Here is a 27,019-nt window from a genome sequence, read left to right as displayed (position 1 = left end):
CCCCCATTCTCTGTTCTTTATGGTGCTATGTAAGCAGTTTGGGCACCCATCATGCACAAAATTTGTGGTAGCCTATATTTTGAGTGACAATTTCAAACAACAAAGTCTGTGAAACTTGAGGAAAAGAAAGCGAAAGCTCCATTATTGTGGAGTGATGGTTTTCATGAATCATTTCACCAACTTGAGTGACAAGATCGTCAGTCACAATGCACGGGCGTCCACTCGTCTCTTCATCATGAATGTTGGTTCAGCCATTTTTAAACCGAATGCACTATTTCCAGATGGAACATTCACTCATTACATTGTTTCTGTACACTTCGCACAGTTAACGATAAATTTCTACAGGTTTTAGGTTTTTTGCTAATAAAAACCATATCACAGACTGCACATCACAACTGGCGGGATTTTTGATTGCAGTGCACATTTCGAATTCGAATATTGAATAAACTAGACGCGCAGAGATGTTCCCGCTGTCACGGATGGATGCTGACTGAGCTGCTGAGCATATACATATATGCGATCGGCGCGCACCTAGCGGCATCAGATGGAAACATTCCCTACTTTCTGAATAGCCTTCATAACATAATAGGAAAATCTCACTTAACCATTTTCTGGTGTATGTATTGTATCTAAACTAATTAGTGATTGCAACAAATCATTCATTCTTGAAGTACTGCAGTCATTTTCTCCTTATAGAGGTACCAAGGTAATAGCAGTCTCTGAAATGACTGGTGTGAGATCTTGAATGCAATCTGCGTTTTGAAACATGTTTGGGTTACATGAATGTTTAGAAATTTGGCTCAAAACACTGTTAGCATCTTATGCAGAAGCATAAAGTTACTGAGCAAGAATCGATGTGTGGATAGTAGTTTGTGTGAAGCCAATTTGTCAGTACCATATTTTTGGAGATTTTCTTGTCAAATTTAAACCAAGTTTTGAAGGCTATTAGAATATTTATCTTTTAAATGCTTAGGTTCTCACTATTTTGAGTCACAAGAAATTATTGTAATTTTGTTCTCCTTTAGTATTAAATACAAAGCAGAATAGTTTGATCTAATACACTCACTCCCTTCATTAGCAAATTAACTATTCCTCAACACCTAAGGATATGTTGTGCTATAAATATCTTTTTCCCCAATTTATTCAGTACTTTGTCATTTGTTGTTTGATCTACCCACCTAATTTTCAGCATTCCTCCGTAGCATCACATTTCAAAAACTTCTGCTATCTCGTGTGAACTTCTTATCATCCTCATTTCACTTCCATGTGAGGCTACACTCCTCACAGCTACCTTCAGGAAAGACTTCTTAACTTTAATTTATGTTAGATTTTAACAAATTACTTCTTTTTTTTAGGAATGCTTTTCTTGTTATTGCCAGTCTGCATTTTATATCCCTTGTACTTCATCCATAAACTATTATTTTGCTGTCCAAATAGCTGAATTCACTTAGTACTTTTAGTGCCTTGTTTCATAATCTTATTCTTTCAGTAGCACATGATTTAATTAAATTACATTCCATTACTCTTGTTTTATTTTTGTTGATGTTCATTTTATATCTTCTTCTCAAGACATTGCCCATTCTGTTCAGCTGCTATTCCAAGTACTTTGCCTTCTCTGACAGAATTACAGTGCCACCGACAAACCCCCAAAATTTTTATTTCTGCTACCTGAACTTTAAATCCTTCTCTAAATATTTATCTAGTTTCCTTTGCAGCTTGCTCAATGCAGAGATTAACATCTGAGATGAGCTATAACCCAGTCTAATGCCCTTCTGAACTATTGCTTCCCTTTCATGTCTGTGGACTCATACCCACAGTCTGGTTTCCGTACAAATAATAAATAACCTTCCGCTCCCTGTATTTTACCCCTAGTACCTTCAGAATTACAAAGAATGTAGTCCAGTCAACGTTAGTCTAAATCCACCAATGGTATACCAATGCTATAAGTGTAGGCCATCTGAGCTGTTGATATTCATATATTGCTTCTCTTTTCTTCAAATGTCTCCGATTTTTCTATGCGTGGTATATACATGTCCCCCTAGTCATTTGTGATTCTACAACCTTGCATTTGTCCTCTAGCCATTCTTGTGTAGCCATTTTCTGTCTGTTTCATTTTTTAGATCTCTGTATTTCCTTTTACTTGCTTCATTTGATGCATTTTTATGTTTTCTTGTTCCAACAATAAATTTAGTATATCCTGTGCTATCCGAGGATTTCTACTAGGGCTTGTATTTTACCTACTTTATTCTTTCCTGCCTTCACTGTTTGATCTCGCAAAGCTAGCTATTTGTCTTCTGTTGTTGTCCTCTCCCCCCCCCCCCCCCCCCCTACCCGTTTCACTCAGACATTTTCTAATGATTTCTCTGGAACTATAATATACCTTGTAAACTGTGCTAGTGACTTCACTTCCTAACAATGCTGGAAATGACATAAGTAAAAATTAGAAGAGTAGTGTGCCACTGAAACCACTGTAATGCTAGAAGTAAGTGCTGAAGGGGAGAACGACCTAATCTGTACTTGTTCCGCCTGCATTTTCCATTGACTGTGTGAAGGGTGATTAAGGCAGTTATATGAGTATCCACATTACAAATCCAAGGAACTGTTGTGTTCTGTGGCATATCATAATGTGTTAGCACCAGGTATATTAATCATAGTGAAATTTCATAACAGATTACAACCATATGCTCTCCACGAATTAAATACCCAAACTTTCTGTCTTTTTCAGACAGTGTTCTTGCCAACTGTGTTATCTAAGTAAGTTTTAAATCTTGTAGTTTGTTTATCCTTCTTTACAATCTCCACAGAGGCTTTTCTACATACTGCATCTTAATAGTTGTATAATCGCTTGAAATTTTGAAATGTTCTACAACCATCACACACTGTACAATTCATGCATTGTATCATAAAATAGTGTCAGTTTAATTTTATCTTTGCCAAGACCATTTTATATTAATTTTTTTGTCAAAGAACGTCTTAAGACAAACATCTTGCACTTTTGGAAAATTAGAGGAGTTAATGTCCTAATGACCTCTTTCATTCCTGATACAATAACCAAAATTTCCCACCAAATAATTGATTTTTAGTATTCGCCATACTTTTACATTCAAAATATCCCTTAACCATCTTGAAATGGCCTTTGTTGTCATTTATACGTTTATGTAACTCCACAGTGATTTTTATCTCCTCATCCAAATGTGAGCACGTTGCTGCATATTATGTTATTTATTAAATAACAATCTTTAGACTCAGATTCCTTTGATATTTGCAATATCATTTCTAATTTTCTTGTTTACAATAAAAACTTTACTCAAATTTCCTTCTTGCTCTGTTCCTCTGGCTTAAAATATGGCAAATGTATTTAATTCTTTTGCATTTCTGATAAAACAACTATATCCTATTTGATATTGTTTAACTCAGCTTCAAACTCCTTAGCAGCAGCAGCAGCAGCAGCAGCAGCAGTTGGTTTTTTTTAGTTCCATGTTGTCCTTCATTTAGCCAAACCTTTTGTAGCAGGGAGTGGGTGTTCAAGTAGTTGTGCAACTTTGGTGCTGGTTGTGATGTGAAGACCTATATTTAACTGATGGTTCAACAGAACATGATGGAGATCGAGGATAGTTGTAACTCATAAAATTTGTCAAAACATGTATGTCTATTTAAACAATCCCATTGGTTGCTACTTGACCATAAATAAGTTTTGAGCACAAATTATACTTTTGGGACATTTATTTTACTGCTGTTTATCTGTGTCCTTATTAACCACATCACTTGGTTACTTAATTTACACACATACTGAATGATCATAGCTTTCTGGCTACCTTCCTACCCATGTGAAATAACAAAATATTAGAAAGCCACATGCGACTCATTGTGTATAGCGAGTTTTCTTTTAACAAATACTTGCATACTGCAGAGCACCAAACATTAGAAGATTTTCACATTTAGGTTCAGGCGAGCCAATTACTTGTAAGATCCATTGGCTTTAAGTATGAAAATGACAAGGTAATTGATTAATTTTTAATTCCTGACACAGCTTTTTGCACAAATTTGCATCGTGCATGTCTGTTCCAAGTAAACATTTTACAGTGAAAGAAGCATTAATCATTATAAAAGGTTCAAGTTTTGCAAACATAACTCATCTGTCTTTGTAGCCTGTGTATTATTTCAACAAGTTAATACAGTATAGTTATGAGCGGAAAATACAGCACATGGTCTGTCAAGCTTCTGGTGAACTTTGAGTCTGGGGGTTCCCAAAATAATATGAAAGTCTGTATGGCACAGAACCTTTTACTTTTAAAAATGCAATGCACAAATGTTGTCCGATGCACTTAAATTGGAATTTATGTTGAGTTTTATTTTTTTCTGCCTTACATTGTACACTCCACAATTTAAAAAGTAGGAAAGACTTATTCTAAACATTGACGGAAACAAGAAATAAAACTGCACTTGTGGACTTATTTCTCGTGAAGAAGGTTTTACAGTTCAGATTACTGTCAATTGCTCCCTTTTGCTTTAATGAAAACAGTTTAGATGATATTGCCAACAACATTTTGCTGTTGATTTGAATTAACAAACTCCTATGTCACTAACTGTGAAGTGTGTCATTATTATTAGGATGGAGGTGCACATGCAACAGCACCTTCCTATTAGATTTGTTATGATGTAAGAATGTCTCTCAGTGTTGTGCTGTAGCAGAATTTGATTTGCAATTTTACACAGTGATTAAATTGTATGTTTTCTTGCACTCATTACATCAAATAATCGTGTAACTTATTATTCTCAAGCTGGTATTTCAGGATTATCATAGGTGCTATTGTTTTGCAGCTTTAACACCTATTATCTGAAAGAGATGTTGAAATATCAGCCAATAAGTGTTGACCCAAAGGTGACACTAAATAGTGTCAGATTCAGAGGACTGGAAGGTTTTGTAGCAGCCATAAGCCCATTTAATTTCACAGCAATTGGAGGAAATTTGGCATATGCTCCTGCATTAATGGCAAGTACATTTTTCATCTCATTTAAGTTATTATTAGTGGTACAGCACTAATTTCAGATTTCCCCCTCCCCCCCCCCCCACTTTCATTAATGCTGCACACATTTTTATTGATAGATATTCTGTGATTATGATAGATAATATTGTTGCATATTATTGTATTAGCAACCAGTCACATGTAGAACAAACCTAAATCTTTATCTCTTTTTCCCATGTTTGCAGAAAATGTGATTAATAGGGTTGTCTTTTTCTTTCAAGGCAAATACAATTAATATATTTGTGTTTACACATTGCTATTGTTGCATCATACTTTATTAGTCTCATAAAATACATATTTTGATAATTTTATTCAGGTATTGGAGATACAAAAAATTTGTATCTCCAATATACCTTACGCTGATAACAGTAACTTAATATTAATACAGTACATTAATACTGTGTAGAGAGAGCCACTTGATAAATCTTATATGAAGGTTCATCTTGCACAATTTGTCAGTCCATCCTGTGTGTGTTATTCTGCTGAGTAGCAGCATTTATTCCACAGAATGTCCTGCAGCCTTATTCTTTCTATGAGATACAACTTTTTTGCTTAATTTATTATATGTTTTGGTTCACATTCTTATATACTGTATGTTCTGAGAAAGTAATTGCAATCGGTGTGTGGAGAGCAAAAATTATCATTGTTTTTTGTGCTGTAAGTGTAATGTGACTCATTAGTCAGGTGCTAGTCCATAGATCTACAGATCTTGGTTAAATCATTATTCAGTTCTAAGGTTTTTACCTGTCATATATTACTTCTTTCACTTGTGACAGTTTCGTCAATATGGAAAATGCCAAGTTTCACAGTGGTTTGTAATCCATGTTAAACTGTAGGTCCCTGTATAACTGACAGGGTCAATCAGTTCAAAGGTCAGAGGAAGGCAATGGCATACACCTTCATCAGGACCATGCCTAGTAAAGCACTGTGTTGTTCAAACCAACCTTCAGGTTGATGACAGCCAGCCACTTGCCCAGTTTTTTTTAAGCAAAATTGATTTGGCTTAAATAGTATTAAGTAGTTGTATAAGAAGATTATAATTTTGTAAATATGTAAGTATCATTTATATCCTGTGAAAAAATATACATTTACAGAGAAAATAAAAAGCCACTGATGACACCACAATTATGTTGAAACATGTTTGTGCAAATTTACAATTTTCCTTTTGCTAAAAGGCAGACCTAGTCATGTATGTGAAGAGCTTATTTAAACCATAACTAGTTTTGGTACTTTCATACTGCTCTTCAGATAATCTACATACATAGTGGATGCATAATGCATATGGTACAGACTTCACTGCAATATACATTAGATTAATTTGGTAAGTTGCTAATTTTCAGTTAGGTGGCACATTTCAATGTGAGCAGCATCAAATTGACACCAATTATAAACAGGCACAGCTTGCCTATGTTCTAAAGAGTGGTGCATCAGCTGAAAACAAGAGGTATTCAAGAGAATTTACAAGGGGATATTATGTGGATTGCATGTATGCCAATAGTATGCTACAGAAGGATAGTATTGATTTTGGATCTCAATTTTTGTTAAAATATTTTCTGATGCTTTTAAAATTTACTTCACCATGGAAACTACTATACTCTGAGTGACTTTATCAGTGCCATGGAGGTTCTTAAAATATGAAACAAGTGGGCACAAGGAACTTCACCTAACTTCCTTTACGAAACAGTGGTTTTCAGAGCCCTTGTAAACCTCGATTTGATAGGTTTTATAACTATTGAATGGACTCTTATTCCTTAGAAAGCTGCTTCAATTCACATTCATTGTGTTACAGGCTGATTTTGAACCTGGTGTATCATACATAAGAGGGCTGTGATATGTCTTTATTCATGTCGATACATGTTGTGGTACTGTTAGAAGAATTAATCACTATTAAAAATGTACCAAAGAATAAATTCCCAGAATTGAACATAATGTATTTTCCATGATAAGTATTTCTGTATGTCACTGTGAAACAGTAGAAGAGTTGAATTACCAATAAGTAGTACTCTTGTTGAAATAATCACTAAGTAAAATATTTTATGTATAAAATTAATGAAACAGTTGCGGTAGCACAAGGAAATACATTTGACTCTATAAAATGTGTGTAACAAGACATAAGAAAGAATGTCCACCTTTATATTACACCATCGCTTGAAGCTAAAGGCAGGTTAAAGCCATTCTGTGCACATAGTTTTAGGAGAAAACTGGAGTTATTCACCTACACCGAAAGTGCTGTGGAAGAAAACAGCAGAGAAACATTGCATTATTATCTGAAAATGAAGTTTGTGCTAGAAGGTTTCAGGAAAGCTCATGAGAGACCAACTTCATGTCCTCTTCAAAAATGCTGTGAAAACTCCATGGTAGTAGTTTTCTTGCACTTTCTGGGGAAATATATTTCAGTCAGTAGGTAGCTTCTAACAGATTGTTATTCAGCAGTTTTCAGGTATAAACTTGGTCAATCAAACTTGAGAACTGGATAGTGCTAGCAGCCTGCAAACAGTTTTTAACTTGAACAATCACAGTTAACTTTTATGGTGAAAGTGTGTGTGTGTGGGGGGGGGGGGGGAGAGGGGGTGGGGGGTTAAATTGGAATAATTTTTTTGAGGAAGGGGGGGGGGTGAAGGAATTAAATCATGTACGAGGGATGTGTCAAGAAAGTGACCGTATGTTTTGAAGCTAAAACCAAATAGTGTTCAACATTAGGGACATTTGCCATATCTAGTTTTATAAGAGTTTAAGTGTGCAACATTCTATTAGAGCATATTTGTATCCTGTTTCCCATGGGAATAAAATTTGCTAAATATGAATGAGCTTTTTCAGCAGCTCTGGTGGACTGGTCGTCTCTCTCTCTCTCTCTCTCTCTCTCTCTCTCTCTCTCTCTCTCTCTCTCTCTCTCTCTCTCTCTCTCTCTCCTCTCCCCCCCCCCCCCCCCCAAATCTCCATATACCCAATTATTTGCTGAACAAAAAATGCAGTGGGTTGTTTTGAGTTGTGAGAATAAAACAAAAATGTATAGGGTTATAGTCTCCATCCTAACTAATGTCTAAAAGTACATATTTATTGGTATGTATGACAGTATGTCTCCTTTCTTCTGTCACTTATTGATAATACACAAACTATTGTCATTAAAAATAGCATTGCCTGTGACTGAAACAGTAATTCCTTGGATGCTGTTGCACTTGGAGATTGTAGTGATGACTTGGAAATGCTTTGTCTGTACTAAAATACCACACTTTAATTATTTCACCAGATTTTAATTTGAATGGTGCAGTTGAAGATGTAATCATATTTCTGTGTACGAATTTAGAGTCTCTTGCACAATTTTTTTATTCCTCTCATTGCATCTAAATGAAGATATTGTTTTTATGGGACTATTTCTTTGATACTGATTTTGATACTTTTCTTGATAGGGTTGTGTTGTGTTATGGAAACCATCTGATACAGCAGCACTTTCCAATTATTTAATATTCAAAATAATGCAAGAAGCAGGCTTACCTCCAGGTGTAGTTAACTTTGTACCAGCCGTTGGACCAACATTTGGTGATGCGATAACTTCTCATCCAAATTTAGCTGCTATAAACTTCACTGGTTCTGCACGGTGAGTATTAACTCTTCATTTCTAAATTCAATTCATCTTCACAGTTGCTTATTTTAAAACATTTGAATATAAAATTAAACTGTTACATATGTAAGGACATTGTTGGAGCACCTCTTTTTTTGTATTTAGTATTAATTCCCGTTATTATAGAAAGATCAAGTAATAAAGTTTTTGAATTTTTCTTTTTTTATTGCTTTGTGCACTTATTTGTTGCCAGAGTGTGTGATTTACTAAATTAATTAATATTCTTAAAGGTCAGCTTATCAGAGTTGTTGAAAATGTTACAAGGAAATGCTCAGACTTGTCATGTTGAAACTTGCCCTGTCTTTTTCCATTCCTGATTAACCTTAGTTAAAATCCACGTGCTAAATTTCAGCTGCCAACGTGAACTAGAATTCACAAAAACTGATCTTTTCCTTGCTTTCACTGGGAACTAAGGGTTGGACACCCCTTGGTTTCATTAGCTGTTGTTACAGCGAGTGTTGTGCTCATCTACATCTACATGGATACTCTGCAAATCACATTTAAATGCCTGGCAGAGGGTTCATCGAACCACCTTCACAATTCTCTATTATTCCAATCTTGCATAGCGTGCGGAAAGAACGAGCACCTATATCTTTCCGTACAAGCTCTGATTTCCCTTATTTTATCATGGTGATCATTTCACCCTATGTAGGTCAGTGTCAACAAAATATTTTTGCATTCGGAGGAGAAAGTTGGTGATTGGAATTTCGTGAGAAGATTCCATCGCAAAGAGAAACGCCTTTCTTTTAATGATGTCCAGCCAAAATCCTGTATCATTTCTGTGACACTCTCTCCCATATTTTGTGATAGTGCGAAACATGCTGCCCTTCTTTGAACTTTTCCGATGTACCCCATCAGTCCTATCTAGTAAGAATCCCACACTGTGCAGCAGTATTCTAAAAGAGGACGGACAAGCGTAGTGTAGGCACTCTCCTTAGTAGATCTGTTACATTTTGTAAGTGTCCTGCCAATAAAATGCAGTCTTTGGTTAGCCTTCCCCACAACATTTTCTATGTGTTCCTTCCAATTTAAGTTGTTTGTAATTGTAATTCCTAGGCATTTAGTTGAATTTACAGCCTTTATATTTTACTGACTTATCGTGTAACCGAAGTTTAACAGATTTCTTTTAGCACTCATGTGCATGACCTCACACTTTTCATTATTTAGAGTCAACTGCCAATTTTCGCAACATTCAGATATCTTTTCTAAATCGTTCTGCAATTTGTTTTGATCTTCTGATGACTTTATTAGTTGATAAATGACAGCATTGTTTGCAAATAACCTAAATGGCTGCTCAGATTGTCTCTCAAATCATTTATATAGATAATGAGCAGCAAGGGGCCTATAATACTACCTTGGGGAATGCCAGAAATCACTTCTGTTTTACTTGATGACTTTCCATCAATTACCACGAACTGTGACCTCTCTGACACGAAATCACAAATCCAGTCACATAAATGTGACGATATTCCATAAGCACGCAATTTCACTGCAAACCGCTTGTGTGGTACAGTGTCAAAAGCCTTCCGGAAATCCAGAAATATGGAATCAATCTGAAATCCCTTGTCAATAGCACTCAAGACTTCATGTGAATAAAGAGCTAGTTGTGTTTCACAGGAACAATGTTTTCTAAACCCATGTTTGAATGTGAGTCAATAGACAGTTTTCTTCGAGGTAATTGATAATGTTTGAACACAATGTATGTCCCAAAATCCTGTTGCATATCAACGTTAACGACATGGGCCTGTTATTTAGTGGATTACTCCTACTACCTTTCTTGAATATTGGTGTGATCTGTGCAACTTTCTAGTCTTTGGGTATGGATCTTTCCTCGAGTGAACAGTTGTATATGATTGTTAAGTATGGAGCTAATGCATCAGCATACTCCAAAACGAACCTAATTGGTATACAGCCTGGACCAGAAGACTTGCTTTTATTAAGTGATTTAAGTTGCTTCACTACTCTGCGGATATTTACTTCTACAGTACTCATGTTGGCAGCTCTTCTCAATTCGAATTCTTGAATATTCACTTTGTCTTCTTTTGTGAAGACATTTCAGAAGGCTGTGTTTAGTAACTCTGCTTTGGCAGCACTGTCTTCGATAGTATCTCCATTGTGGAAACTGTTAGAAGCATCTCACATTGAAGTCCGCACTAAATTTGGAGCTTCTGTAATAGATCGCCAGTTGTGGTAATTTTGTGTCTGTTTAAATTTGGCATGTTTGTTCCATTGTTTCTGCAACAGTGTTCTAACCCTTTTGTGTACCAACAAAGCATAGCTCCATTGTTTGTTAATTTATTTGGTATAAATCTCTCAATTGGTGCCGATACTATTTCTTTGAATTCAAGCCACATCTGGCCTACACTTATATTATTAATTTGGAATGAGTGGATTTTGTCTCTCAGGAAGGCGTCAAGTTAATTTTTATCTACTTTTTTGAATAGGTATATTTTTTGCTTATTTTTGGAGGATTTGGGGATTACAATATTCAATCTTGCTACAACAACCCTGTGTTCACTAATTCCTGTATCGGTTTTGATGCTCATTGTTAACTCAGGATTATTCGTTGCTAAGAGGTCAAGTGTGTGTTTACAACTGTTTACTACTTGCATGGGCTCATGAACTAACTGCTCGAAATAATTTTCAGAGAATGCGTTTAGCACAGTTTTGGATGATATTTTATGCGTACATCTGGAATTAAATATGTATTTTCGCCAACATATTGAGGGTAAATTAAAGTCACCACCAACTATTATCGTATGAGTCGGGTATGTGTTTGAAATCAAACTCAAGTTTTCATTGAACCTTTCAGCAACTGTATCATCTGAATTGGGAGGTCAGTAAAAGGATCCTATTATTATTTTATTCTGATTGCCAACAATGACCTCTGCCCGTACTAACTCACAGGAAGTGTCTACTTCAGTTTCACGACAAGTTAAACTACTTCTAACAGTAACAAACATGCCACCGCCAACCGTGTTTAGCCTATACTTTTGGAACACCATTAGGTTCTTCGCAAAAATTTTGGCTGAGCTTATATCTGGCTTTAGCCAGTTTTCAGTGCCTGTAATGATTTGAGCATCAGTGCTTTCTATTAGCGCTTCGAGCTCTGGTACTTCACCAACACAGCTACGACAATTTACAACTGTTATACCAATGGTTCCTGTATCTACGTTCTTCCTGTGTTAAGCCTGCACCCTTGTGTTTTCCCGAGACCCTCTAACTTAAAAAACCACCCAGTCCACGCCAAACAGCCCCCACTATCCACGTAGCCACCTCCTGCATATAATGGACCCCTGACCTATTCAGCGGAACCCGAAACCCAACCACCCCTTGGCGCAAGTCGTGGAATCTGCAGCCTACACAGTCGCAGAACTGTCTGAGCCTCTGATTCCGCAATCGGTCCTGTTGACTATCGTGCAAATGGTCAGCTCTGCTTTCATGTTGCAAGCAAGACTGGCAGCCCTTACCACTTCTGTTAGCCGCTTGAAACCAGAGAGAATCTCTTCTGATCCAAAGTGACACACATCATTGGTACTGACGTGAGCAACCATCTGCAGTTGGCTGCACTGTGCTCTTCATGGTATCTGGGAGGACCCTTCGCTCCTGGTTAGGAGCTCGTAAATGTCACAAAAGCGGTTACTTCCCTGTTGTTGTGTCTGTCTCGGTCAGCTACTACTGCCTGACTGCGTGACTAACACCAACAAGCAGTCACAAGTTTTCAAAACAAACAAACAAATGACTATCGATGTGCACTACGGAAATCTACTCTAGACCCTGACGAAAATGCAGGAACTATCTCTAATAATACAGAGATATTCAAAAACCTAACTACCGAAGCTCATGATCGAGGAAGTGTGGCCACATCCTGATGTGTTTTAGTTTCTCATTGTTCTCATTTCTGCTACTTCTCATTACCTTTGTCTTTCTTCAGTTTGGCCTAAATCCATATTTTGTAGTGATTGACTGTTCATTCAGTTCAGCAGATCCTGTAAAATTCTTCTTCAGTTTCACTGAGGATAGAAATGTCTTCAGCAAATCTTGTCATTGATATCTTTTCACCTTGAATTTTAATTCCACTCTTGAACCTTTCTTTTATTTCAGTCATTGCTTCTTCGATGTATAGATTGAACAGTAGGGGCAAAAGACTACATCCCTGTCTTAGACCCATTTTAATCCAAGCACTTTGTGCTGGGCCTTCCACTCTTGGTTCTTGTACATATTGAGTATCACCCGTCTTTCCCTATAGCTTACCCCTTTTATATTTCTTAGAATTTCAAACATCTTGCACCATTTTACATTGTCAAATGCTTTTTCCAGGTTGACAAATCCTATGAACATGTCTTAATTCTCTTTTCCATTCTTCTGTATATTACTCTTTGTCAGCAACTTGGCTACATGAGGTGTCGAGCTGACTGTGCGATAATTCTCGCACTTGTCGGCTGTTGCAATCTAGGGAATTGTGTAGATGATGTTTTTCTGATAGTCAGAGGGTATACTGGACTCATATGTTCTACACACCAGTGTGAATAGTTGTTTTGTTGCCATTTCCTGCAGTGATTTTAGAAATTCTGATTGAATGTTATCTATCCCCTTTGCATTATCTAATTTTGTCTTCAGGAGCTCTTTTAAATTCTGATTCTAGTACTGGACCTCCTCTCTCTTCTATATTGACTTCTGTTTCTTCTTCTATCATTTCATCAGACAAGTCCTCCCCCATCTTCAATGTATTCTTTCCACCTATTCATTGTCTCTTCTGAATTTAACACTGGTATTCCCATTGCACTCTTAATGTTACTGCCGTTGCTTTTAGTTACAGTAAAGGTGGTTTTTACTTTTCTATATGCTGACTCAGTCCTCCCAACAGTCATTTCATTTTTGATTTTTTCACGTTTTCATGCAGCCATTTACCTTCCCTGCAATTCATATTTATTTCATTCCCAATTTACTTTTATTTCTGCATTTCTGAATTTCCCTGAGCATTTTTTGTACTTCTGTCTTTCACCGATCAAGTGAAGTGATAGTGCACATTTAATTATCTGTTATTTTTTAAAGAAACACCAAGAACTAAAATTACCTTATCATGCAAAGAGAAAGCAGTGGTGTACTGAGTGAGTGAAAGCGATAATAAATGAATATGTAGGAGTATTACTCGAAAGGAATTTTGCCGTGACTGTTCAGAACATGAATTGTATAGATGGAAAAATTAAGTTACAAAATGAGATAAGAGTCAATCGGATATAATGACAACATTAAATGCACTTCCTTTTGTACTTTTTTTCTTGAAGTCAGAAAAAGTCGTTTAGTTGCAACTATACCATCTTGTACAACATGACTTTCATCAAAGCTGAAAGGACAGACACACACACACACACACACACACACACACACACACACACACACAGAGAGAGAGAGAGAGAGAGAGAGAGAGAGAGAGAGAGAGAGAGAGAGAAATGTCTGTAATCAGTGTGGATGGTTCATTGTTTCTGTGCAATATGTTTGTTTTCAAGAATCGAATGGAAGTTTTGGACTATGTCTGAAAAGATAATATTCTACGCGGACGTTTGCAGAGAAAATTATTTGAGACATATCCTGCAGTTTCCAGTCTACAATTGTGACAATATTATCAAATTGCAGTTGCTAATACAGTATCAGTTTGCCTCTCCTTGGTTTCAAAATATGATTAAGCATGTGTGGCACTCCTCAAATTACACCAGTATTAGGTTGACTTTATTCCTGATCGTGGCCCAGCTTTGTCTAAAAATGACTGACTGTGATTCTCAGGACTAAAATTTTATCCTTAATTGTATGCTCATTGTGGACAAAAAATATAAATTTGGGACATTGCATCAATATTTCACATTTTTACAATAGTTACACAGAATAAAATTAATGTGGACACGCTAGCAACCATCTGTGTATTTGTGCGTTCTCCAAACCAGTTTAGAAGGAACTTTGTGGAAAAAACATGACTCATATTTCTTTATGGATATTAAGTATATTAAGATCGCTTTCAATTGGCAATTCGGCTGTAGCCTCACAAGCCAGTAGAAGCACTGACAAGAGAACACTGCATTGCACAGCATGAGAATTCAGGGCAGTATATCAGGCAGCTGCAAGCATGAAAACTATGCAAAAAATGTCACATTTAATAATTGTTTTGCAGTTGCTTCCTGTTCATATTGGCAGCTGAAATTTAGAATGTGGTTTTCAACTGATGTTCACTTTAAAAAAACAGGGCATATTTCGATGCAAGTCTGTCCACTCCTATGTTAGAACATTCTTAGATTATTATTATTATTATTATTATTATTATTGTATTTTTTGTCATCACAGTTTTCATTAAAAACATATTTGTTGGAATGATGTTGTGGAATTTGGTAGGTACATGTTCTTTAAGTATGTATGTGTTAGTGGACAGTTGTGATTAGTACATCTGTACTCTGCAGACCATTGTGAAGTGCACGTCAGAGAGTACGTCTCATTGTACAAGTTATTAGGACTTCTCCCATTCCATTCATGTATGAAATGCAGGAAGAATGATTTGATTACTTAAATGCCTCTTTGTGTGCTGTAATAAGTCTAATCCTATTTCCTCAATTCCTATGGGAACAATCCATGGGGGATTGTAAAATATTCCTATATTCATCACTGAAAGTTTGTTCTGGAACTTTCTAAATAGGTTCACACAGGATAGTTTTTGCTTATCTTCAAGCATCTACCAGTTCAGTTCTTTCAGCATCTTTGTAACACTCACTCATGGGTCGAACAAACCTGTGACCATTCACGGTGCCCTTTTTTTGTATCCATTCAATATTATTTGTCAGTCCTATGTGGTATGGGTCTCACACAATTAAGGGAATCGTGTCATGAAAGTATTTCCTATGGTTAACCGAACTAATGTTGATACACATTTCTCAATAACGGTTTGCTTAAATCAAGCCAAATTTGCAACCTGCATAAGTTGTTATATCTTCTTCAAAGTGCATTACTTATATGACAGTAGCTTTGTTATCATAGTAAAAATTGAAATTATTATTTTTTAATGTCTAAATGGGGGTCACACATTTTCTTTGATTGCAATAATTTGAGAACATTTAAATGAAAGATTTAATAAATTTCTCTACAAAGTTTCATTGACATAGATGTATTACTGTATTTACCCAATTGTAAGACAAGGTTTTTTTCCCTGAATTCATCATTCAAAAAATACAGGGTCATCTTATATTCACAGATTAAACACTACACGCCGGAAGCGGCTACAAGGGTAGCGGAGTACATGTGGAGTGCACATGTGGGTTTTTTAGGTTAGAGAATTCCCTCCCTAGACCCGACAAGACGCCTCTTGAGACGCGGCAAGGTAGGAGTAGGCAAAATGCAACAGGGAATAACAATATTAAAGTGCTAATAGTAAACTGCAGGAGTGTCTATAGAATGGTCCCGGAACTGCTCTCATTAATAAACTGTCACAATGCCCATATAGTACTAGGGACAGAAAGTTGACTGAAACCAGACGTAAACAGTAATGAAATCCTAAACTCAGATTGGAATGCATACCGCAGAGGCAGGCTGGACAGTGAAGGGGGAGACGTGTTCATAGCGATAAGAAGTGCAATAGTATCGAAGGAAATTGACGGAGATCCGAAATGTGAAATAATTTGGGTGAAGGTCACGGTTAAAGCAGGCTCAGACATGGTAATTGGAGTCTCTATAGGCCCCCTGGCTCAGCAGCTGTTGTGGCTGAGCACCTGAAGGATAATTTGGAAAATATTTTGAGTAGATTTCCCCACCATGTTATAGTTCTGGGTGGAGATTTTAATTTGCCGGATATAGACTGGGAGACTCAATTGTTCATAACAGGTGGCAGGGACAAAGAATCCAGTGAAATTTTTTTAAGTGCTTTATCTGAAAACTACCTTGAGCAGTTAAACAGAGAACCGACTCGTGGCGATAACATATTAGACCTTCTGGTGACAAACAGACCCGAACTATTTGAAACAGTTAACGCGGAACAGGGATTCAGCAATCATGAAGCGGTTACTGCATCAACGATTTCAGCCATAAATAGAAATATTAAAAAAAGGTAAGAAGATTTTTCTGTTTAGCAAAAGTGACAAAAAGCAGATTACAGAGTACCTGACGGCTCAACACAAAAGTTTTGTCTCAAGTACAGATAGTGTTGAGGATCAGTGGACAAAGTTCAAAACCATCGTACAATATGCGTTAGATGAGTATGTGCCAAGCAAGATCGTAAGAGATGGAAAAGAGCCACCGTGATACAACAACCGAGTTACGAAACTGCTGCGAAAGCAAAGGGAACTTCACAGCAAACATAAACAAACTTCACAGCAAACATAAACATAGCCGAAGCCTTGCAGACAAACAAAAATTACGCGAAGCGAAATGTAGTGTGAGGAGGACTATGCGAGAGGTGTTCAATGAATTCGAAAGTAAAGTTCTATGTACTGACTTGGCAGAAAATCCTAAGAAATTTTGGTCTTATGTCAAAGTGGTAGGTGGATCAAAACAAAATGTCCAGACACTCTGTGACCAAAATGGTGCTGAAACAGACGATGGCAGACTAAAGGCCGAAATACTAAATGTCTTTTTCCAAAGCTGTTTCATAGAGGAAGACTGCACTGTAGTTCCTTCTGTAGATTGTCGTACAGATGACAAAATGGTAGATATCGAAATAGACGACAGAGGGATAGAGAAACTTTTAAAATCGCTCAAAAGAGGAAAGGCCACTGGACCTGATGGGATACCAGTTCGATTTTACACAGAGTACGCGAAGGAACTTGCCCCCCTTCTTGCAGCGGTGTACCGTAGGTCTCTAGAAGAGCGTAACGTTCCAAAGGATTGGAAAAGGGCACAGGTCATCCCCGTTATCAAGAAGGGACGTCGAACAGATGTGCAGAACTATAGACCTATATCTCTAACGTCGATCAGTTGTAGAATTTTGGAACACTTATTATGTTAGAGTATAATGACTTTTCTGGAGACTAGAAATCTACTCTATAGGAATCAGCATGGGTTTCGAAAAAGACGGTCGTGTGAAACCCAGCTCGCGCTATTCGTCCACGAGACTCAGAGGGCCATAGACATGGGTTCACAGGTAGATGCCGTGTTTCTTGACTTCCGCAAGGCGTTCGATACAGTTCCCCACAGTCGTTTAATGAACAAAGTAAGAGCATATGGACTATCAGACCAATTGTGTGATTGGATTGAAGAGTTCCTAGATAACAGAATGCAGCATGTTATTCACAATGGAGAGAAGTCTTCCGAAGTAAGAGTGATTCCAGGTGTGCTGTAGGGGTGTTGTAGGACTGTTGCTATTCACAATATACATAAATGACCTTGTGGATGACATCGGAAGTTCACCGAGGCTTTTTGCAGATGATGCTGTGGTATATTGAGAGGTTGTAATAATGGAAAATTGTACTGAAATGCAGGAGGATCTGCAGCGAATTGACGCATGGTGCAGGGAATGGCAATTGAATCTCAATGTAGATGAGTGTAATGTGCTGCAAATACATAGAAAGATAGATCCCTTATCATTTAGCTACAAAATAGCAGGTCAGCAACTGGAAGCAGTTAATTCCGTAAATTATCTGGGAGTACACATTAGGAGTGATTTAAAATGGAATGATCATATAAAGTTGATCATCGGTAAAGCAGATGCCAGACTAAGATTCATTGGAAGAATCCTAAGGAAATGCAATCCGAAAACAAAGGAAGTAGGTTACAGTACACTTTTTCGCCCACTGCTTGAATACTGCTCAGCAGTGTGGGATCCGTACCAGATAGGGTTGATAGAAGAGAGAGAGAGAGAGAGAGAGAGAGAGAGAGAGAGAGAGAGAGAGAGAGAAGATCCAACGGAGGGCAGCGCACTTCGTTACAGGATCATTCAGTAATCGTAAAAGCATTACGGAGATGATAGATAAACTCCAGTGGAAGACTCTGCAGGAGAGACGCTCAGTAGCTTGGTACGGGCTTTTGTTAAAGTTTCGAGAACATACCTTCACCGAAGAGTCAAGCAGTATATTACTCCCTCATACGTATATCTCGCGAAGTGACCATGAGGATAAAATCAGAGAGATTAGAGCCCACACAGAAGCATACCGACAATCCTTCTTTCCACGAACAATACGAGACTGGAATAGAAGGGAGAACCGATAGAGGTACTCAAGGTACCCTCTGCCACACACCGTCAGGTGGCTTGCGGAATATGGATGTAGATGTAGATGTAGAACTGTTGAGGTAAACATTTTTATGTTGTTTAATAGAATATATAGGGATTGTCTTTCATTTACAGGTGAAGCTTTGAATAATGTAGTCACATCCAGATTTATTTTTAAGAATTCAGAAGGATAGGGCTTAGCAAACAATACTTTCATTCGAGTTGGCTTGAGATATCCCGATATGCCTAAGTGCTCGATACAGTATCAACATTGCTCAGTCATGTGACATTTGACTGACACGGTGTTAGTGCAAGGGGCACATGAGAAACTGTGAACTAACCACAACAACCTACAGGGCTATTACAAATGATTGAAGCGATTTCATAAATTCACTGTAGCTCCATTCATTGACATATGGTCACGACACACTACAGATACATAGAAAAACTCAAAGTTTTTTTCGGCTGAAGCCGCACTTCAGGTTTCTGCCGTCAGAGCGCTCGAGAGCGCAGTGAGACAAAATGGCGACAGGAGCCGAGAAAGCGTATGCCGTGCTTGAAATGCACTCACATCAGTCAGTCGTAACAGTGCAACGACACTTCAGGATGAAGTTCAACAAAGATCCACCAACTGCTAACTCCATTCGGCGATGGTATGCGCAGTTTAAAGCTTCTGGATGCCTCTGTAAGGGGAAATCAACGGGTCGGCCTGCAGTGAGCGAAGAAACGGTTGAACGCGTGCGGGCAAGATTCACGCGTAGCCCCCGGAAAATTGGCTCATGCCACAACTGGAGACCGACAGCGCCGACTTCATCTTTCAACAGGATGGTGCTCCACCGCACTTCCATCATGATGTTCGGCATTTCTTAAACAGGAGATTGGAAAACCGATGGATCGGTCGTGGTGGAGATCATGATCAGCAATTCATGTCATGGCCTCCACGCTCTCCCGACTTAACCCCATGCGATTTCTTTCTGTGGGGTTATGTGGAAGATTCAGTGTTTAAACCTCCTCTACCAAGAAACGTGCCAGAACTGCGAGCTCGCATCAACGATGCTTTCGAACTCATTGATGGGGACATGCTGCGCCGAGTGTGGGAGGAACTTGATTATCGGCTTGATGTCTGCTGAATCACTAAAGGGGCACATATCGAACATTTGTGAATGCCTAAAAAAACTTTTTGAGTTTCTGTATGTGTGTGTGCAAAGCATTTTGAAAATATCTCAAATAATAAAGTTATTGTAGAGCTGTGAAATCGCTTCAATCATTTGTAATAACCCTGTATTATTGTGCTTAAAATGTGACAGTTTTGTGAAGCACAGGAGGAAATAGTACTAAATTCTATCATGTTACAAACTACTGTTGTATTTAAACAAGTTTACAATAAAATTTCTCACAAATGTATTGATACTGTGAACAAACATTAATGTTGTTTTTTAAGTGAAGGTAACATTAAAAAGCATAAATGTCGTCCTTCAAAAATATTAATTGTTTCTGAACCCAGATCAATATTTGATTATGCAAGACTGTAATGAGTTACTGAGTGGGTTGCAAATAAGAAATTCGGTCACTGTTCACATATTAGAATACTGGGTAAAAATGTTACCACCTTTTAATCGGCTTTGGAATGTGATGGTGACATTCAAATGAAACAAGAAGGGAAGTTAATACAGAATAAAATGACTAACAAACAAAATCATTCATATTAAACTGACTTTAATTGTTGTGAGAATAATTTACAGTGGCAAGGCCCATGGTGGAGATAGTACCAAAAGATCAGTTGTTCGTAGGACAAGTGAAAGTTCAAGAATTGGACTGAATCATGAGTGCAATCTTCTATTTATGTATTAGTTGCTGTTGTTACATATGATTTACACCTTAGAAGATATTGCAGTCTGTGTTTAACAATTGCTTAGGCACAGCACTGTGGAAGGGTTAGAGGGGAACAGTGATACCAGCTTTGTTGAGAACTACAGGAATGCAGCAAATTACGACATGTTGCCAATGATGGGAATGTACAATGTATATTTTGGCTTTTTAGGAACATGTACCATGTTTAAACTGCAGTTTGCGTGAGTCCATTTGTAGTTGGAATTGAATTGACTTTAAATTTGGACGAACACTCAAAGTAATACTCATTTCTGCAGGAGACAGTAAAAGTCTAGATAGGGGCCAGTGGAGTACTTACATGTTTCTTGCAACAGTGTTGTCTTGCTACAGTGTATGATGGAAACAAAAGAGGGTGTGTCAGCTGCTGGTTCAATGCAACCAGTGAGGGAGTGGCAGGAAGACGATACGTTTGGAAGCAACTGACATTGTAATATTCTCACGTCAGTATAGAAGTGAAATTCGTAATGTATTTGGATAAAAAATAGCTGTGTTCTCAGGTCCCACAGCAACCACAACCTCACAAATCACAACATGCTTGGAAGAAACCGCCAAATATTTGTGACAACAAAGATATAAATTTCGCAGCTGTGCCATTATTATTATTATTATTATTATTATTATTATTATTATTATATTATTATTATTATTTTTAATTTGCAAATTGACCACTTAGGATCACGTTACAATTTCATTTCTTCTTGACTGAAGTTTCCTCTTTCTCCAGTACTCCTTCATATGGATGCTGTGCTGTTGCTTCTGTGTTCATCCGTCCAGGGTCTTCCAGTCTTCTTAGTTCTTTTGAATTGAAATCCTTCCAAATGTTGAGTCATGGTTCAAAATGTTTCCCTATTTAACATCTAAACTTCCTGAATGTTGAACCTTTCCAGATCTTTACGAGCTTCCTTAATCCGTGTCATTGTTGTCTTCTTTTACCACAGATAGTCGAATATCCTTTTGGTTAGTCTGGTTTTGTCCATTCTGTACAGGTGTCGTAGAAATGACAACCTCCTCTTTTTCATGTTCTCAGAGATTTTCTTCCCCTCATTGTAGATTTCATTGTTGCTCCAAAGTTTCCAGCCAGTTTCAACCTGGGATGGACCAACGATTTTCCGTAATATTCTTCTTTCTAGTATCTCCAGCTTTCATTCAGAGGCATTCGCTGGCCTACAGGCACTCTATTGTTATCACAGCATTGTAGTGCTTTATTTTGGCATTCCAAGAGATGCACTGTTTGTTGTCATTGTTTTTAATTACCGTATTTACTTGAATCTAAGCCGCACTCGAATCTAAGCCGCACCTGAAAAATGAGACTCGAAATAAAGGAAAAAAAAAAAATTCCCGAATCTAAGCCGCACCTGAAATTTGAGACTCGAAATTCAAGGGGAGAGAAAAGTTTTAAGCCGCACCTCCAAATCGAAACAAAGTTGGTCCATTGTAATATGAGACACAATTTAGGTCGAATGAATGACAATACAGCTACAGTAGTTGAGTTAGAGTCGTAAGCTTAGCAGTTAAGCTTTACCACGTAGCCATTGCTATGCGTCAGGCGCTCCGTCCGTATTTATACGGGTACCCTTCCTTTTTCACGTGCTTTGTCTGGTTTGAGTCGATTGATTATTTTGCTTTGATCTGATAAGTGTCGTTTTCTTTGTTATAGGTGTTTGCGTGTCACTCTAAGCTGTAAATGCATTACTGCATTGTGTCATGCATTGTTTGTCGCATTCTGATAGTGCGTGTTTACGGCCTGTCGCGGCTCGCGGCAGGGCTTGCTTTTGTGTGCGCTACCGCCGCGTACAATAAAAAAAAAAAAAAGAGAGGAATCGTCTCATTAGCGAAACAATAGCAAGAGACTGCTATTTGTTGTTACCTACACTGCTGCTTTCTTTGATAATGATCAACAAGAATCAAATAAGTGACTGCGTATGATAGAACATGTTCTGAACGAGAGTTAGGCGAAAATTTTTCTCCGTTTGAAAATCTTTGCGGCCGCTTCTTTATTACATCAAATTCTGCACAGAACTTAGAGTCATCTTAGATTTAAAAATCTAGTCACTTGCCGTGCTTCATTTCTGACTGCATCACTATTAGGCATAAGAATAATACGAATATAAATGTGACACGATATGTATATTCTTCCGCGTTTGCTGTTGTCTCACTCTAGTTTCGTAGTTTATTAGGCAGATAGGATTTAAATGAGATAGCAGCAAACACGAAAGAATACATGGCAAAATGTTTATATTCATATTATTCTTATGGTGAAGAAAATACTGTATGTGATTTAAATTTCATCGGGTTCCTATTAGCAACCATCTCTTCTCACAGATAGGAAAAAATTAAGAACATAGAGTTGGCCATATTGACAAACATCCCAAACAGTCTTGCCAGTCAGATTTTCGTAGTACACTGAAATTGTGCTACATTCGAAGATTAACAATACGGAATTTGTATTTACTTCGTTGGATTATGTATGAAAATGCAGTGGTCGAAACTCGCGGCGGAGAAAAAAAGCTCGTCTTCCATTTTTTTTTTTAATTTATTTACTGACGCAGAGGTTTTGGCGCCAATATTTATCTTTGTGCCTACAAAGCATGCCTGTGTAGCACTACATATATCCGATGGCAGAAGTTAGTTGTGGCGGCACATACCAACATTTTTAATAACTTCCGCTTCCTTTGCACTCTATTCTAAGCCGCAGATGGTTTTTTGGATTACGAAAACCGGAAAAAAAGTGCGGCTTAGATTCGAGTAAATACAGTAATCCATAAGCTCTCTCCGTTTTTGAGATCTGTTCCCCCACAGCAGCTTTCTCCAGTCTGTTCTCTTGTATGGCTTCACTGAGGTATTTGAATTTTTTTACTCTCTGAATCCATCCAGTCTCTGTTTCAACGAATCGTGGTGCGTGTTTGTCACTTGTCATGAATTTGGTCTTCTCTTTTGAGATCCTAAGTCGTGTCTTGACAGCGATCCTTTCTAATAGGTCGATCTGTATGGCCGCTTCTTCTAAGTTCTCTGAAAATATTGCAAAATCATCAGCGAAAGTCTAGCAGTTGCCTTTGATTACTCTCGATTTTCTTCCTAGACAGATTGGGCTATTCCCTTTATTTTCAAGTTTGGTATTCCAAATTCTCACAGTCTTCACCACGACACAGTTAAATAGTCTTGGCAATAATCCATCGCCCTGTCTCACACCTGTCTTGATTTCAAATGGTTGGGACATTTCTCCGATAAACTTCACTTTGGAAGTTGTGCCTCTTCAGATTTCTCTGATAATGTTTGCCAGCTTTTTCTTGACCCCCAAATTCTCTGATGATCATATCTAGAGTATCTCTGTTCTCTCTATCCACCTAGTCAAAGGTTTTTTAGAAGTCAATGAAAGAAAACACTATATTTTTGCCATTCAGCATTCTGTGTCAGATTATTGATTTCAAATTAAAAATTTGTTCTGCACAGGAGCAGCCTTTCTTCAGTCCACCCTGGTATTCTCCATGTTGTTTATGTAGGATTTCTTTAGTTCTCTTCAGCAGTATCTTGAGAGGATTTTGTAGGTGACTAGGAGTAGTGACACGCCTCCGTAGTTGTTTGCATCTTGTTTGTCACCTTTCTTATGGAGTGGGTGGATCACTGCCATTTTCCATTCATCTGACAGTTTTTCTGTCTCCTATATTTGCTGGAAGATTCGGCATAGGTTGTCTAGGATTTCCAGTTCTGCACATTTCAGCATATCTACTAATATTGAGTCTTCTCTGTTGACCTTGTTGTTTTTGAGACTTTTTAGGGTTTCTTTTATTTTTTTCTTTTGTTCGTGGCATATCATAAAAGTTCTTAGGAGGAGCCAGAACTTACAGTTTGTTGGTTGGAGGTGGGCAGTTGAACAGCTAGTATATTGCAATATTTTTGATTGTTCAATCCAATTTTGCCCTGTTCATTTTTTGAAGCTTACACTTGGGAGCTGGTATCCTTTGAGCTTGCTTTGAAAGTTTCAAAGAAACCTCTGCTATTATTTTTTGCTAAGCTGTCCTGGAGATTTTGTAATTTTGCATTCTCAAATGAGTGATTGACTCTGCAGAATATCCTTGATGTTTCTTTTCTTTGTTTTCTGAATTGATCCCAGTGTTCCATATTTCCTGAACTTTTCCATCTTTCCATGTGTCGACTCTCTTTTTGAGTGCTTTCTCACACTCTTCATTCCACCAGATTGTCTGTTTTGTCTTTGTCAGACTGAGTGTCTTCTTTGCATCTCCATGGATCCCTGTACGGAGGTGTTGCCAGGTCTCTGTTCTAGAGGAGCGGATTTCTTCTCTGAAGTTATTTGTAATGTCTTGGTTGATGTTCTTTCAGTTGGTGTTATATTTGGTCACTTTGGGTGCATCTCTCTTTCGTTTTGGTGGGAGAAAATGCATTTTAACTTTGGAGAGGTAGTGATCAAATCAAATTTACAGTTTCTAATTACTTTAACATTCATCACTTCTCTAGTGTTTGTCCTGGTTATTGCTACATGGTCTAATTGGAATTCTTGTAGGTTGGGATTTGGAGATACCCATGTCTTTGCTTTTCTTGGGAGTTTCCGAAAATGAGTTGAAATTAGTTTCAACGGGAAAGTTTTGCAGAGTCCAATGAGCCTTTCTCCATTCTGATTTGTTCTCCTGTGTGTTGGGTAGTCTCCTACTATGTCTCTATATTTTATTTCTCTCCCGATCTGTGTGTTGAAGTCTCCCAGAAGGATATTTGTATGGTTCACAGGTATCTTGGAGATTTCTGTTTCCAGTAGATCCCAGAAGTCATCTGCTTTCTGTGGATTCTTCTTGTTGTCTTTCTTGTTTTTGCACTTGATTGTCAGTATGGATAATTTTTCAGATTCTGACGAGATGTGTATGACATTGTTCACTATGGTTTTTTTAATGTAAAAAGCAGTCCTCAGGAGACGGGTGTTAACAATTCTCTTTATTGCTGGCTTTCCTTTGAATACTCTGTAGTGTTGTGTGTTCATGATGTGCTCATCTAGGAATCTGGTCTCTTGTACAGCCAAGATCTGAATTTCATGCTCGTCCAGGAGCTTTTCCAATTCTTTCTGTTTTCTGGCTTGGAGGAGCGAATTTACATTTATGGTCCCAATGAAGCATTTCTTCCTGAATTTCAGTTTGGAAGGTGTTTAAACGCGCTCCGACTCATCTTGTATGTGGATAGTGGGACTCCCCAGAATCCGAGGTCCTGATGCATTGCAATGGTGGATTCCTTTTTCAAGTTACTACCTAGGGTAGTGCTCTTATATAGTGATACTTCCATTTTGTATATGAAATTGTTTTGTGTAAGTGGAGGAAATAAATTCCAAAGTACAATCAGACTGTTTGTCCGAAATGATTGTTTTTCGTGGTTTACTCCACTAGGTTATTCCGCACTCTCAGCCTTTGGGAACTGAGATTCCTCTTCTACCTTTGAGACCATTGACCAGGTTTCACCTGGTAATCCTAGACAGGAGCTTTTGCTGGGTGTTACCATCTGAAGCCAGATGGACTCAAGGGTTTGTTTTTTTTTTTTTTTTTTTTTTACAAAGTTGTTACTCCTCCCCCTCCTCCTTCCTCATCTCTTGCAAATGAGGCTCCGGGCTTGGGACCATCATAGAAGACTTATATTATTATATCATTATTATTTAAAATAGTGATGCCAGTTGAAAAAAGTAAGAAAGAAAACAATCTGCAAATTAATGTAAATCATTTCATTTTGTTTATTTTATTTCTCCTTGTCTTGTCAAAACGTAGACAACCAATAAAAGGCATAAATTTAGAATAGATATAATGTTAACTTTTTTGGTGATACATAATGTCAATAAAACAGTTTGCAATTTTGATTAGTCAGAATATGTTTAAAAAATTCCTCAAGAAGTCTCTTGAAAAAGAGAGGGTTGTCTTAAAATCAGAGTCATCGTATACTCAGGTAAATATGGTAGTTTCGGAGAAAATTGCACCTACAACTGAAAATATAACACTTTCGGGAAAATACATTTAATGTCATTGATACAATGTGTTCAACTTACATTCAGAGTTAAAACTCGCCAGATCCGTAGCTATCATTGTTGTGGGTTTCTGTATCCTCCAACTTATATTCAGAGGCCCTCTTTTGTCATCTGTAGGGTACTTTTCTCAGCATTACCCAAGGATTTCTACTAGCCCTTGTCTTTTTACCTAATTGATCCTCTGCCGCCTTCACTATTTCATCTCTCAAAGCTACCCATTCTTCATCTACTGTATTTCTTTCCCCCATTCTTGTCAATCGTTCCCTAATGCTCTCCCTGAAACTCTCCACAAC

At 37.6% G+C, this 27,019-nt stretch overlaps 1 protein-coding gene across 1 annotated transcript in view; it reads left to right on the top strand.

Moving 5' to 3' along the window:
* Positions 1-27,019, top strand: part of LOC126183798 (delta-1-pyrroline-5-carboxylate dehydrogenase, mitochondrial) — a 112,347-nt gene that overhangs the window by 30,889 nt on the left and 54,439 nt on the right. The window contains exons 6-7 of the mRNA XM_049926040.1: positions 4,822-4,993; positions 8,435-8,622. Coding sequence (XP_049781997.1) covers positions 4,822-4,993; positions 8,435-8,622 — 360 coding nt within the window. The remainder of the gene's footprint in view (positions 1-4,821; positions 4,994-8,434; positions 8,623-27,019) is intronic.

The sequence above is a fragment of the Schistocerca cancellata genome, chromosome 4, assembly GCF_023864275.1.
Source record: "Schistocerca cancellata isolate TAMUIC-IGC-003103 chromosome 4, iqSchCanc2.1, whole genome shotgun sequence".
In the NCBI taxonomy this organism is placed as follows: domain Eukaryota; kingdom Metazoa; phylum Arthropoda; class Insecta; order Orthoptera; family Acrididae; genus Schistocerca; species Schistocerca cancellata.
Note: the sequence above shows the minus strand (reverse complement) of the source record. Positions and strands in the feature narration are given on the sequence as shown.